Source organism: Dermacentor andersoni, chromosome 10 (genome assembly GCF_023375885.2).
Source record: "Dermacentor andersoni chromosome 10, qqDerAnde1_hic_scaffold, whole genome shotgun sequence".
Lineage (NCBI taxonomy): Eukaryota > Metazoa > Arthropoda > Arachnida > Ixodida > Ixodidae > Dermacentor > Dermacentor andersoni.
Window position 1 is genome coordinate 133381639 of NC_092823.1, and position 15377 is coordinate 133397015.

At 47.0% G+C, this 15377-nt stretch overlaps 1 protein-coding gene across 1 annotated transcript; it reads right to left on the minus strand.

Moving 5' to 3' along the window:
- Positions 1 to 5848: 5848 nt before the first annotated feature.
- Positions 5849 to 15183, minus strand: atl (atlastin GTPase). Its single transcript, XM_050192822.3, has 10 exons — positions 14923 to 15183; positions 14446 to 14773; positions 14163 to 14375; positions 13853 to 14071; positions 13630 to 13794; positions 13513 to 13569; positions 13385 to 13456; positions 12183 to 12332; positions 9035 to 9316; positions 5849 to 6092 (listed from the first exon to the last, which is right to left on the minus strand). Exons 2-10 carry the CDS (start codon positions 14764 to 14766, stop codon positions 5973 to 5975), a joined length of 1599 nt encoding a protein of 532 aa, XP_050048779.1. The 5' UTR covers positions 14767 to 14773; positions 14923 to 15183; the 3' UTR covers positions 5849 to 5972.
- Positions 15184 to 15377: the final 194 nt, after the last annotated feature.

The following is a 15377-nucleotide window of genomic DNA, read 5'->3' on the forward strand; positions in this document are numbered from 1 at the left end:
TGGCCGCGGAAAATGTACATACACTATCATTGAAACAGCATATACCAATTTTGGACTGTTCCAGCAAATCCAGTGTCATCTGTAGTTGCATGTGCTAGGCATATGGCCTGGACAAGGACCTCCAGCAACCATTAAAGAATGTCTTTCCCTCTCTAGCAATGTTAAGAATCTTTTAACAACTTTTCATACACAAAAGATGCAAACTTGTACAGATGTTCTGTGGCCTCATGAAAGTTTCCATATACATTAATCCTTAATATAGCAATTAAAATGATTACATATTAATTCATTCATTCACATACCTACATATTGCCCAAGTGATTATTATACAGTAGGGAGGACTGACAAATAACATCTATTTCTTAAACTAATGAATATGGAATCGTTCTGATGAAGGCAAAAATGCTTGTGTACTGTGCTTAGAGTGCACTTGGAAGAAGGTTGAAATTAATTTGGAGCCCACGCATCTCTAATAGCCTGTGAGTTGCTTAGGGATACTAAACTTTATAATTTAAGGAATATGGAATACACTTTCTCAAAGTCATGCCAAGTGGGTGTACATAGCGAAGGAATCCTACTGTTTCCAATAAGCCACATGAAGACACCATTATGTAGTGACATATGTATGTAGTGTAAGCACTATTAACGTACTTCGTCGTTTTCATTTGTACATAGCCATCATCATCTTCCCTGTTCTTCTACTTCTTCGCGGGTGAGCTGGGGCATTGCCTTTTTTGGAATAAACAGCGCTGGACAACTTGATCGGTCTCGGTATTATAAAGTGGTGGAGGTACGTCAAGACCCCGACGTCCTCTCACATTCCCATCCTCCCTGGAGCTCCGTTCCGGTCGCCGCCTGCGCCCAGCTACCCCTACAACAATGGACACTTCCAACCCCGGCCCTTCCGGCCCCTCTAACCCTACCACACAGACGACCCCGCCTGCGGCGCCCTCTTGGACTGTGACGAGCCCTCAGTGCGATCCCTCTGTCTTTGCGGGACTCCGCGGTGATGACGTCGACGATTGGATCGAGCACTACGACCGCGTGAGTTCTAGCAATAAGTGGAACGACACGACAGAAATTGATTAAAAAATTAAAATTAAATTATGGGGTTTACGTGCCAAAACCACTTTCTGATTATGAGGCACGCCGTAGTGGAGGACTCCGGAAATTTCGACCACCTGGGGTTCTTTAACGTGCACCTAAATCTAAGTACACGGGTGTTTTCGCATTTCGCCTCCATCGAAATGCGGCCGCCGTGGCCGGGATTCGATCCCGCGACCTCGTGCTCAGCAGCCTAACACCATAGCCACTGAGCAACCACGGCGGGTGACAGAAATTGAAGCACGTCGCCTTATACTTGACCGGTTTTGCAAAGACGTGGTATTTCAACCACGAATCCGACATCGTGGATTGGTCCACGTTTACCTCCAAGCTGCTGCAAATCTTCGCTTCCTCGTCTGGCCGTGCAGAAGTCACCAAACAGAAGCTGGGAATGCGCCGCCAACTTCCACAAGAGTCTTACACCTCATACATAGAGGACGTCTTGGCTCTGTGCCGCCGTGCGAATCCTGGCATGACGGAAGCCGAACGCGTTCGCCACAGCTTAAAAGGCATTGGGTCTGTCGCGTTCAACGCCTTAATCGTGCAAAATCCGGCTTCTGTCCAAGACATCACTTCGACGTGTCAACGCCTAGACGAGCTGCAGTCTATTCGCCTTCCACATGACAGCAGCGATCCTCAGGTTCCCCATTCTCCACATCTACGTGCTCTTATCCGCACCATCATCCGCAAAGAGCTTCAACTACAAGACCTAAGGCGTCCACCTGCTGCCTGCGCCCCAACCCCCACCTTCGACTTGCGCGAGGTCGTAAAACAAGAGTTGACAGCGATGACTACACCCACAACGCATCTTGCTCCGGTAGCGCGCCCCACACCTAACTACGTGGATGTTGCTTCGCTACCCACTCCTACCGTGACCTCCGTGCCTACTGGCGTTTCCTATGACCATTTGGCTTCGATGGGAACCAGAGCACTTGCTGCGCCATCGTACCCTCAGTGGCGTCCACCTCGTCCGGTTTGTTTTTACTGGGGTATACGCGGCCATATATCTCGCTTCTGCCGCCGTTGCCAGCAGGATGAAAGACGAGGCTATGCTGAGCACGAGAGAGACCGCACTCGCCGATCAGACGCCTACTATTCCGGATCGTACTCGTTCCCTCAACAGCGTTCTCCGTCTCCTCCAGCTGCTCCCAATCTGCCTCATAGTTCCCGTTCGGCCAGACGTCGTTCTCCATCGCCTTACCGGCGCTCTACATCACCGCTTCGCTCCACTTCCCATCTTGTCGACCAGCACTCGGAAAACTAACTGTTGCAGTTTTTGGAGGGGAAACTGCTTCTTATCGGTCTTCAAGAATTCCTCCTGTTCGCCCGGCCAACGTGCTTTCTGTGACTGTCGAAGGTGTTCCCGCGTCAGCTCTCATCGATACCGGTGCCACCATTTCTGTTCTTCGGAGTGATCTGTGTTCCCGGCTCCGTAAAGTAAAAACGCCTTATCTTGGACCTATTTTGCGTGGTGCTAATAATGCATTCATTCACCCCGACGGACAGTGTACTGCTCGTGTTCTCATCGACGGCATACGCCACCACATTGAGTTTATCATCCTTCCAACGTGTATCCATGAACTTACACTGGGTTGGCACTTCCAACATTCTGCTTCAGCCATCATTTCATGTAGAGAGGAAGTTGTCCACATCACGGATACAGAGCTTGCGCCTGTTACGGACTCTTCACTTTCATGCGTGGACTTGGCCATCGCTGCAGACTATGTCCTGCGTCCTGGTCACGAAGACGTTGTAGCCGTAACATCCAGTCTGATCGCCGACGGAGACGCCCTAGTCGCCCCTTCTTCCCGCTGTACTTCTCGCGGAATTCTCATTGCCACCTGTCTCGTCCGGTTTTCACGTGGCCGCGCCTTTCTGTCTGCTTGCAACACGACCCCAGATCCGTGATGCTTCCCCACCAAGTCATTCCGATGCTATGCCTGCCTCACACCAGCTCTCGATAATGCCCCTGGACCAAGTTACGCTTTCATCACACTCTGATTTCGTCTCGCTTCAGCGGGCCGACTCCCACTGTCGAGCTCTCATGGATCGCCTTAGTGGGTTCGCCGAACCACCCAACAGCCGCTTGCGACGCCAACTTCGTCAATTCCGCCTTCAAGGTGGCGTGCTACACCGCTACGTTTACCACCCAACAGGTCACCGGTGGGTCCCAGTTCTACCTCGCTGCCTTCGCTTGCGGGTATTAGAGGCACTTCACGACGACGTATCGGCTGGCCACTTAGGCTTCCACAAGACTTACGACCGCAAAAAGACCCGCTGCTTCTGGCCTGGCCTATCCACAATGGTGGCCAAATACATTGCCTCTTGTGCGTCATGTCAGCACCGCAAACACTCGACATCCCCTCCTGCCGGTTTACTACAACCTCTCCCTTGCCCGGACGCACCTTTTGAATTTGTTGGTATTGATTTATATGGTCCCTTGCCGTTGACACCCTCCGGTCACCGTTGGATTGTCACTTCAGTCGACCATTTAACAAGATATGCCGAGACTGCCCCTCTGCGATCCGGCACCGCTTCTGAGGTCGCCGACTTTTTTTGCGCTCCATCGTCTTGTGCCACAGGGCTCCTCGCGTTCTTCTCGGTGACCGTGGCAAGGCGTTCATTTCACAAGTTCTCGAGGAAGTTCTTCGGGCCACTAATACCGTCCACAAATCTACTTCTACCTATCATCCGCAAACCAACGGCCTTACTGAGCGCTTCCACTGTACGCTGTCTGACATGATTTCCATGTACATCCGTCCTGACCACACTGACTGGGATAAAATTCTTCCTTTTGTGACATTCGCATATAATACTGCTATTCAACGGACTACCGGCTACAGCCCTTTCTTCCTTATGTATGAACGATCTTCTTCCACCATATTCGACAGAGAACTCTTTTTCGGGCCTTCTTCGCCTAACGCGTCGCTTCCAGAAGATTTTGCTGCCCGAGTTGCACATTGCCGTCAAATCGCCCGGCAAAGCACAGAAGCTACGCAAGCTGAGCGCAAGCGTTACTGTGACAACAAACGCCATGACGTACGTTTTCACCCTGGAGACCAAGTCCTGCTTTGGACTCCAGTCCGCACCCCAGGCCTCTGTGAGAAGTTCCTTCCACGCTACATTGGCCCATACACCGTTGTGCAGCAAACATCTGCAGTGAACTATCTTGTCCGCCCAGTACACTCAGTCACTGACCGGCGCCGCCAGAACGCCAAAATTGTTCACGTCTCGCGGATGAAGCCCTTCACTCCCCGTTTAGATAATCTCTCATCTGCGGCCCGGCTGGCCGCTTCCATGACGGGGGGAAGTTAGTGTAAGCACTATTAACGTACTTCGTCGTTTTCATTTGTACATAGCCATCATCATCTTCCCTGTTCTTCTACTTCTTCGTGGGTGAGCTGGGGCGTTGCCTTTTTTGGAATAAACAGCGCTGGACAACTTGATCGGTCTCGGTATTATAGTATATATATATAACCTAATCCTGATACATTCTATCACCACCTCATTACACGTTTCGCTGAAGCCATCGTTTAGAATGTCTAAGTTCATATTTTGATGTTTTTTCCCGATTCCCGGCTGAGCATCTCGTTTCCCTTTTTGATATTTTTTGTTGCCTCACATTGTGCTTGATCACGCTTTGATGGATTGCGCACTGATCAATGCGCCACTCATTGTTTATTTTTTTCGTGTTATTTAATCTATGTACCATTTCTTTTTCTTTCTGCATTGCTTGGTCTACTCTTCTCTACTGTGCTCAAATTTTATTTACCATGTATTGTGCTTGTTTTCTTTTTTATTCCTGTTGTGTATTCACTGTTGGTATTTTGACGCTCCTCTTACACCATGCCCTACGGGCCTGTAAGGTATTTACAATAAATAAATACATGTATATATTTTATTTCATATGTACTGCTAAGCTCCGCATGGAGGCTGTTGCAGGACATGGGAAAATACATTGCATCAAAATATGAATTACACACTGTTATACACTTGCTAATATTGCAGCTAACAACAAAATGTAGTCGAGCTGAACAGTAATTAAGAGTATCATTAATATCGATCCTCAAGTAAACCTTCAAGATTTCTAACTGAATTCGGACATTATGATTAACCCATGTCTCAATAGCACTGTGGCTATGTCCATGCCAATTGCTTCCCTTTCAATAAGCGAAGAGAAGTTGATGAAGTTTGTGGATATTTTAATGGCTCATTGTTCCAGCAACCAGGTCCATTGCATGCCTTTTATTCCTTTGCTGAAATTTCGTTTTTGGGCAAGCAAAGTTAAAGTTTTAGGGCAGTTGGCTGCACGGTATGCTCAGTACAGTAGAACCTCATTGATACGATCCTGTTGCGTAAGATTTCCTGGCCCCAACGTTCGTGATCGATAACACAAAAAATGGCCCAATACAGTGCGCTTATTTTTACTGGTTCGTACGTTCCCGGAAAACACTATCTTTCACAGCGCATGGGCCGTAGTGCCATTGAAAACGTACTGCATGCTTAAACACGCCACCATTCCCTGCTGCATGCGACGCACAGGGAGCCATGTGTCGTTCTGGTGGCATCATAGGCATCGCATTTCTGTGTTGCCAACAGGCTCAATTTTTTTTACATTTCAATATGCAGTCTATTTCATAGACTGCATATTTCAAAATGCATAGTATATTTCAAAATGCAGGTAATTACCCGTATAGAGAAGTACAACATCAGGGCGTCCAGGAGAGAAGGGAGGGGCAGCGAGTGCACAACAGGGCCTTTTATTCCTCCATAACGGTACAAAGAAAGAGAAACGGAGAAGCCCACAACAAGGCACTTAGGTGGTGGTGGTGGTGGTTGAGTCTTGGCAAGGAGTCGACGACTTTGGCTCAGTTGGCCTTGAGCCGGCCGTTGGGGGGCGGGGCCCGTGTGCCCTCTCCCGCACCCCCTGTGAGGTGCGGTGGGAGCACCCGGTCCTGCATCACAGTCTTGTACAGTGGCTTGAGCAGCTGAAACACGTACACAGACAACGTGCTATGATCAATCACTCCTTCGGCATTTGGTCAAACGCGAGAGCTGTAGGCTAAAACTAAACACTAAAAGGAAACAATCAGTTTAGACTTAGGAAATAATACTACTCTTTCAGAGTTAAATAAAAAAGAAGGAAGAGACTTAATCACAAGGAAAATTAAAGTGAGAAGCTCATCTTCCATTTACTACTAACTTCCTTCAGTGTCCAAGCTTTCACATATATTGTAATTGTTATGCAATGTCACATTTTAGTTAGTTTTCAAGTATTTAAAGCTTTCCCAACTGGAAAGGCCTGCAGCATTACACATGAAATTCTCATTTCTTTTAACACAATGTACAACTCCTTTCATCTGACGACAATTGCCTAGCCTTCATGTATGTAGAATGACTCCTGGATCATTACTAGTATAGTACCAGAATTTGCTATCTCACGCTTTTAAAATAGACATGCTCAAAAAGCTTGTTCATCTGAATTTTTGATATAGTATATAGTTATGCTGGAACTAAATGCGAATGAGAAGAAATAAATAATAACACTTATACTTAATTAGTACTCAAAATAGTGATGCATGCATGATGAATGCATGTGCTACAGCTCCAAAACTAAGCATCCAGGAATCGCACTAATGTTGCACACACTGGCAAGTACTGAAAGAAAAATATATGCCTTCTAGTTTTTCACATATTTGCAATTCATTCTGGTGTGATAGCAGCTGCTACTTTTCTGATCATGTATTCGGTGGCCACGTCAAGCAAGTTAAACAGTAGCAACAAACACTCTTTTCCAATGGAACAATAATCTTGTCAATTTTACAAATGAAAAAGGTGCTTGTAACTTTCAAAGCCATGTTGTTGCTAACAATTCCATATACAGTGAAACCTTGTAATGAAATGCGATATAACAGCACAGTGGATATAACGAAGTGAAATTCTCATAGATTCATACTGCAGCACATGCAATAATGGATATAATGAAATAATGGATATAATAACCAAATAATTCTGGCTCCCTTTTCAACTTCATTATAACTATGTTTTGCTATATATATATATATAATGGTTTCCTTTGCTCGTAGCAGCAGATCACTGAAGTGACAGTGTATGAGGTGAAATTCTCCCTATGAAAGTGATATGCCTGCCTGCCATACAGGGGTACATACAATGTTCAGATAGGTTGTGGACCCCTTAACTGGGGGAAGGTGCCTAAAATAGTGTACTCAGGATCAAACAATCAATAAATTAAACTTGACTAACAGGACTGCAGACAAAGAGCTACAACAAGTAGCTTGACAGGGTCTTGTGGCCCCAATGTAAGTCTCGAGTGGCAGCTCAGAACTAGAAATGTAATGGAAGCTAGAAAGCTAGAAACATTCAGCAATTTGTTCTTTCCCAACTGCAATTACTAAAAGAAGGAGTGTGTATTCTCAGACAAGTGTCATGCTTTAAATTGTATTAATACAGCAGTTGCCCTTTGAGCTATTTGCCCTGCCTAGAACTTCTCAAGGAGGAACTTCAGAGAAAGAGGCCACTGCTGCGTTACTAACAGCCATTAGAGTCCAATTTGGTCAATGTGTCACCACATACCAAATTGCTTCACACTGCACAGCTTCGCTGACAACCCACCAGCTGACAATTCAAGCTAGGTGCGCCTGTGATGGCAGTTGGCAGCTAAATCTACCAAGGGAGAAATGGCACAGAGAGTGGACAAGGGCTGAGAGATAAGAGACGACTCTGTAAGTGTGTGTGTGCCCTTATCTAGTATCTTCCCCTTGTGTTCCCTTCTCTAAATATGCAAGGCTCACTCCAATCCTCCTTGTTTGCATTGGCATAGCAAGTGTCATCTCTGGCAGCTCCATAGGCATGCTGAAACAGGAATGAAAGCTTGCAGACTTGTGGTAGCAAGAGTAAAATCACATAATGTACAAAATGTTCTGCTACTACACACAACCTGTTCACACACAAATCCCTTTCGCTCTTAACATTCTTAGGGGAGTGTAGACAAGCATATCTGACATATGATAAGATTAACCGATACTGGTGGGCTAGTAGGTTATTCATGACCTAGTCAAAGCTGCACACTTCAACAGGGACACACACATCAGCCCTTTATGTCTGTCCTCAGAAATTTCACAAGCTGGTTTGGCACTCTAAAACTGTAAAATTTGAATGTGAGAACAGATGATGCAGCAAGCAGACACATAGGCAACACAAAGAAGCACTTTTACGTGTCTGCTTATGCGTTCAGCTTTTGTAATGTCCGTCGTTATACTGCGTGTGCCCATGTTCTTTAAAGAGAGAGAGAGAGAGAACAACTTTAGTGAAAATGCCTGCAGAGTCGGTTAGGCTCCCTCCACGCAGGGAGGACAAGCTTTTACCGTGACGCGGCCACTACGTCAGTCTCGTGCGCTGTGCTCCTCGAGGTCTTGGTTCCTCGCTACTTCCGCGGGTCTGAGAGGGCCGCCGCCCCCTTCCTGGGGGTGCTGCCCCCTTCTCCTCGGTTTCGCGCGGCCGCTGCCTCTCTAGAGCTGCTGAGACCTGCTGGATGGCCTTGAGTTGTCTCTTGGTCACAGCTCCTCGTTGCAGCCTCTAGCTGCGGCGGGATTGTCGTGTTCTCGCTGGCTTCTCGCGGATTTATACTACAGTCCCAAAGGATGTGAGCCGTTGTGGCTCTCTCCTTCGCGCACAGTCTACACACGTCACTCGCGTACACGCTCGGACACACGTGCTTAGCTAGCACCCATGTTCTTTAAATGCACTGTTTTAACTATGGCATACAAGCATCTTTTTTTCACTTGGCAGAGAATCCACAAAACAGACAAGATAGCAGCTTCACTTTGTATTGTGTTTCTAACTTCTGGGGGTGCCTTTGCAATAGATTAATTGGCAGATTTATTGGAGAAAGTGTGAGAAGATCACTCACGCTGGCCCAGATTATATTTGCGATGGCGTCGATTTGGGCGCCAACCTCGTGCATGTCGCCACTGTATCGCACATAGCCCCAAAGGCAGAGGCTGATGAGGGAGAGGCCCATGAGCAAGTTGCAGAAGTTGGAGAACGCGTACAGGCCGAGCAGGCCAAATGCGCCAGATGTAAAGTAGAAGGCCAGCACAACGGCAAACAGGGTGGCCGGCGTGCGTGCCGCCGCAAAGATGTTCTTGCCCTCGTTGTGCTTGGCAAAGCTCTGAAAGGTCTGGTCAATCTCCTGCAAAAGCACCATGCACGTGCAATGGACATGCGCAAGTACGTGAGCCAAACCTTCTTACACAGCGGAGATGTATGTTTGCAGATTGTGGCCAGCTCCTCTGTGAATTAAAAATCATAGCGGAAAAAGATGCGGACACGGTGCACCTTGTGTCTGCCATGTCCTTGTCTTTCTTGCACTATGCTTTTTTTGTTATCACTGTGAAACAACTAGCTCAAGCAAGTTTTATTAAACCATCTGCAAATCCTTTTTTAATCACAAAAGAAGTGCAAAGACTGTGTTAACATTATGAATCATTAGCCCCTCACAGCTTTCATTCAGAGCCAACATAACGCAATCGAAGGCAAACTTGTAAAATGCCACTAAACAGGACACTTGTCATGATCTCGTATCATAAACTAAATGGAAGCAAACTGACAAATGTAGCATTACAGCTGGAATGCAACATGTGTCTCATGCACATGAAAAGGCAAGTTTGTCACTAGTGCAACCAACCATGATTGGCAAGATTTCCACATTGTATGAAAAGAGGTTAAGCTAGTCCACCCCACTGACCACACAGATAAAGGCAGACCTTAAAAAATGGCCTTGCACATTAGAAGAATTAACAAAACAAGTAGGTTTTAATTGGTCACTGAACAACAGGACATCAACCTGGAAGTATGCAAACAAGTAGCAGGAGCGAAACTGTCACACACATTCTTTTTCATTATCAGTCCGTTCATTACAATCAACAGCAACGATGCACCATATTTCCATATGCATGCCAAGTTTAGTGCACCTTCTTCTAGAGCACTAGTTTGCATCGGTAAAAGAGCCCAATATAAAGGGTCTTCTGGCTAAATCACTGGCTCATTTCCTCTCCAATTTCAAAAAGAAATTAAATTCTGGGGTACTGCATGCCAAACCCAATATATGACTATGAGGCACACCGTTAGGGGAGGAGGAGGAGGGGGGGGGGGGGGGGGGGGGCTCCGGAATAATTTTGTCCTCGTGGGGTTTGTCCACACAGGCATTTTTGCATTTCGTCCCCATCAAAATGCGGTCGCCACAGCCGAGATTAACAGTGCAACACCATAGCCGCTATGCCACAATGGTGGGTCTTCTTCAATTTCATATAGCAGTGGCACATCACAGTGAGTTTTGTTAAGCACCATGCCTAGAAGCAGTACTTGCCTGTTTAACACAAAATAAATGAGACGAACATGCTGGCATCAAAGCCAGATTGGAAAAGTAATTTTCTCAGTGGAAGGAACAGTGGCGCCCTATCTCCTCAGACGACAAAGGCAGCGCTTCTTTTTTTTTTGTTAAAAATTATTTTCCTTACTGCACTGTTGCAGGCAATGAATAATTCTGGCTCATTCCAAATGAAACAGGTCAGTACTGCATCAAAGGGGATAGTATTAGCCTTCACTGCAAAGTACCAACACCCCTGTGCAATTTCTGAGAGAAAATGAGCCAACATTTTAGTCAGAAGAGTACATTTTATCTGGCTCTCTTATTGGCATAACATTCGAAGATCAGCAGCTTGGGTAGCACTTTCTCATGCTACAATTGTGTTACGGTCTATGCAAAGCGTTGTCAACATCACCTCCGATTCTTTATGTTATTAGCCTCATGCAACAAGAAATGAGTTATTTCAGTGCCTGTTAAAGAAAAGAGAGAGACAGAGAGAGAGAGAGCCCCTGTTTGTGCAAGATGATGCAAAATGACAGGTAGGTTGATAACTATGCAACTGCCTTCTAAGCAACAACCCTCAAACACTAGCTTGCCTTTAGCACAGAGTTGAGAGGCAACTGTAGAACATGCACATTATGGTAAATGACACTTTGCAACTGGTCACCATAGAGCATCACATGCCTTTTACCAAACTGTTAAAAGACCGGCCTATCAGATGGTAGTGTGTTGTGCCTATTTTCTTAACACGTCCTATTCTAAAAAGCTGTCTATGGCAAATCAGTAGCAACTCATCCAACTTTTTGTACTTCAACAATTCAAAGAACACTCAATAATAATAATGAGCAAAGATTTCTATTAATACATCTGCAGGGCTAGCAGCTGCCATCCACCATGTAGCGAGTGCTTGCAATGTAGCAAAATTTCACACGAGCAACATAGCTGAGCTCATTTTACAGAACGTTTCTTAGCTTTGTGTAACATTCACTGAACACATCTCTGGGGAATTGCCAATAAGAAATGCACAAAATTGAGCTTGAATACTTGCTATTTATACTTGTGCACTACAAGAATGAATGCAACCTTTGTATAAGCCAAATGGGCATGGCACTTCTAGTTTCATTTTCCTGTGCCGGAAAATGTTACCGCAAAAGCCTGGTCAGCAGAAAATGAACTCTGAGCATTCTGCCTTGCACAAGCACTAGCTCGTAGTGTACTCTTGTGACCACTGAATCAATGCGGCTCCGTGAAGTTCTGAATCTTAGTCATTCAACTAATTATGTGCACAGTGCTGTCCTTTCCAAACACTCCTTAGCTTTATATGTGGTTTATCAGTGGCTGTTGCCTATTTAATGATCTCCATAAATTCAGTGACTGCTGCGAAAACACAAATACAGTTGTAACCTTGTTTCCTAGCTCCAACTGATATCAATAAGTGTCATCTTCTGGTTTACTGCTGCAGGCCTCCAATCTGCCAGCCATGCAAGCTTGTTTTGTGCCATGCCTTTCGTTTGCAGGGAACATGATGCAGGCCTTGAGCAGCGACGGACAACAGTGAGCACCGACACTCAGCCATCGAGCGCCGAACAAAGAGAAACGGGAGAGACCTACTGTGTCTTGCACGGTGGCGGCCTTTCGACACGCCCCTGTTTGCAGCTTCTGTATGAGATAATAATGGAAGGAAGCCTGCCTCAGTGAGTCGTTCCAGGTACTGCTGGGAGAACTCCTCGCCACCCATCTTGCGCGTACTGGAGAACAGCTCCCTCGCGGACTCGCGCAGCCGTAGGTGATGGCTCTCCAGCATCTGGGGGCTGAGGTAGGGCTGGTCTCCACCACACAGCTGCAATTATCATCCATTGTTTGCATCATGCAGAAACTGCCACCCCAACTTTGACCACAAGCAGCATTGAGTTTGATGCTACCTGAGAGATTTAGCTTGACCATATGCATACCATTCATGGCACACCAGATTACCGGAGACAAACATGAGAAGCCAGGTTCATGACGCCATCAAGTGGCACAGAGTTTAACCAAAGAGGACACAGAGCTATTAGTGAAGTAAGTAACCATATTTTACTTATTTGCTTGTGAAAAGTGCTGGCAGCAATGTAATCATCAACATGTAGTCCTTTCTTAATTTTCCTTTGGCAAGAAGACCCACGTAACACAAACATTTCTAATGCTCTGTGGTTGGACAAAGTGTCACAGGTGTCGCTAGTAGCATTGTTACTCCCATTCAAGTGTATGGTAACCAGGTATTCCATAAAGAGAAATACGTATATGGACAAGCTAAAACTGTCTAATAATACTAGAGGAAAATGTGGCACCAGTGTGTGTTTGAACCACCAGTACAGTGCTTCGTCCTGTGTGGAAATCATGGGCAGTACGAGGGTTCGTTTTAAACCTTGCCCTTTTGGCTGCAAAGAACATTCTGATTTCTTGATTTAACCTAACCTATCATGGCTTATTTGTCATATAGCTATGACTTGCCTCCTTCATTAGCCTCTAGTTTGTACCATTATCCCATTTGTATTTTAACATTACTAATAAACTTTTCATTTTAATTTTTGTACCAACATTAATCAACCATGACGAGTGTTACAGCCCCAATGTCGTCTAGATCTAGCAACACGCACACTCAGCTCTTAGTTAATCGGATGATAAAACGTATTAGTTGTGAATATTCTAAAGACATCTGTGCAGTTATCACGTGTGACTGTTTAACTACTGGAAATTATTTTAAAAAGCCGCACGCTTTCTCAGCCAAGCTCGGCCAAATCACAGAAAAATCCACATGTCCTACTGTCAGTCCCATCGTGGCTGAATGACTGCAGTGCCAGTTTTCCCTCTAGTAATCTTAGTCTGACAGAATGACTGGACCTAGCTACTCACCTGCTCCATGCCACTCGTGTACTTGTCCTTAGCTGTGGCCACAGCTGCCAAGTTGTTCGCCTCAGCAGTTGCCTGAAAGTAAATACCATACTACGGCATGCTGTTCAAGGTTGACTATGGTCACTCACCTCAAGCATCGACTTGGGCTCGGGCAACTCATCCCCTTTGAATATGTTCACATACACCTGCAAGAACAAGTGAACTGTGACGTTCACTGAGAAAGGAAGAGCAACTGGTCCGCCTACCTTAAAGTATGCCATCAACTCCTGGCAGGAGATCTTTTGGCCATTTATCTCTTTGACCAGCAGGTTGTCTGATGCGAGTAGTGAGGGCACAAGCTCCAGCAGATGCTTCTTGAAGTCCTCTTCGATGTCAGAAAGGCGACCATCAAAAGAGGCTGCAGTTGCAACCTGCGTAGAAGACCCGTTTAAGCTGCCAAGTGTTGTATAGGAATAGGCAAGAATTTACCTTCAGTCCGGGGTGTGGCATAAGGAAGCAGCCAATCTCTGAGAAACACGACCGGATATGCCTCCGTAGCTGTTGCAACTCCTGATGTTGCCTGTCAGAGATCTGCAACCGCCTTTCCAAGATGGCACGGCCGCCTTCTGCACCGTAATCTGCATCGTACGGGTAACTCCAGTCCCGCACTAAAAATAGAAGCTTCTGGAAGGGCTTTTCACTCATGTCCTGTAAGATCAGATGCAGTGAAGTGAGGAATCAATAATTTGTACAGCCACCTCAAGGTGCTTCGAGCTGTCACTGCCAGACCTACACATACCTGCTGAGCCAACCTGCCATATTCGGTGAACAGCTGCAGGTGTTGCAAGTCATCCTCCTGAATGTTCTGCGAGAGGTTGTAGACCTGCACTGAGCTGGTCATGGTGCTCAGGGCGAAGATTGTTGCGCAGTCCTTGACCGTAGACTGCGAGTCGAACGCTCCCTGAGTGTCCATGAACAGTACGGCCAGCTGCTGGCCTTGCGACGTGGTCACCTGCACGCGAGCGATCAGACCACACGTCAGGTCGCGTCCACAGAGAGCTGCTCGGCCAACCGGGGCTCACCAGGAACACCTCATCCCATACGAGGATGCCCGTGGTGTCACGCTCGCAGCCGCCGCGCCAGGTGAAGCCCTTGAGCGGGGCCGTCGGGTCGCCAAGCCAGTCCGTCTGTCCCTGATTGCGCATGTAGCGCAGGAAGAAGTCCAGCAGAAAGGATTTGCCCTTGCGGAAGGCGCCTGCCACCGAAACCACCACGACGGGCTTGTCTTTCAAATGGTCGGCCAGCAGGATGCGGCCGAGAGCATCCTCGTCCAGCTCGAAGCTGTGGTCATCCTTGGTGCGCAGGATCTGCACCGGTCGGCCGCTCTCGATCCGCTCGACCATCGCGTCCCTGCGTGGTGTAAGTGCTGCAGCGACGCTGAAGACGCCCGAGCTGTGCGGAGGGACTACGCAAATCGTGACTGGCGAGGCCAGGCGGGACAGATCGGACCGCGCATCGCACCCCAGCGGAGAAGAGGAAAGACAGGCGGCTGCACTTACGTCCTTGTACCGTTTGGCTCCTCCAGCACGGCCGAGAATTCCTCCTAGGTGCTCATCACCTGAGCTCAGGTGCGCTGGCTGCCGATGACATCTGCTCGCTCCAGAATCACGCCTCGTCGTCTTCGCAACCGGCCAGACAAGATACTCCTCCCTGCCACGAAGTCAGCCCCCGCAGGTAACGACGACTAGCCGTTCGGAACAACACCTAGCTGGCAGGAGCGATTTCTTTCCTCCTCCAAGGAACAGCTCGGTCTGCGACTTGCACAATAACACGATGGGACAACACCACTCGCAGCTGGCGCCACTGTCCGCTATTGCCGTTGGTGTCGACTCTGACCTCACTTTCTCCAATAATCGGTGTTAGAAAACAAAATCTGTTTATTTTAGTCAACGATTTGCACTTTCGTAGATGTGCCGATTTTGTTTCTGTGGTTTGATTGATTAAAACCAAGGAT

Coding starts and splice junctions, on each gene's coding strand:
- atl (XM_050192822.3), bottom strand. CDS start 14,766: ATGGTCGAGCGGATCGAGAGCGGCCGACCGGTGCAGATCCTGCGCACC. Junction 14,072..14,162: donor ATGGCAGGTTGGCTCAGCAG/GTATGTGTAGGT, acceptor CTGATCTTACAG/GACATGAGTGAAAAGCCCTT. Junction 13,570..13,629: donor AGTTGATGGCATACTTTAAG/GTAGGCGGACCA, acceptor TTGTTCTTGCAG/GTGTATGTGAACATATTCAA.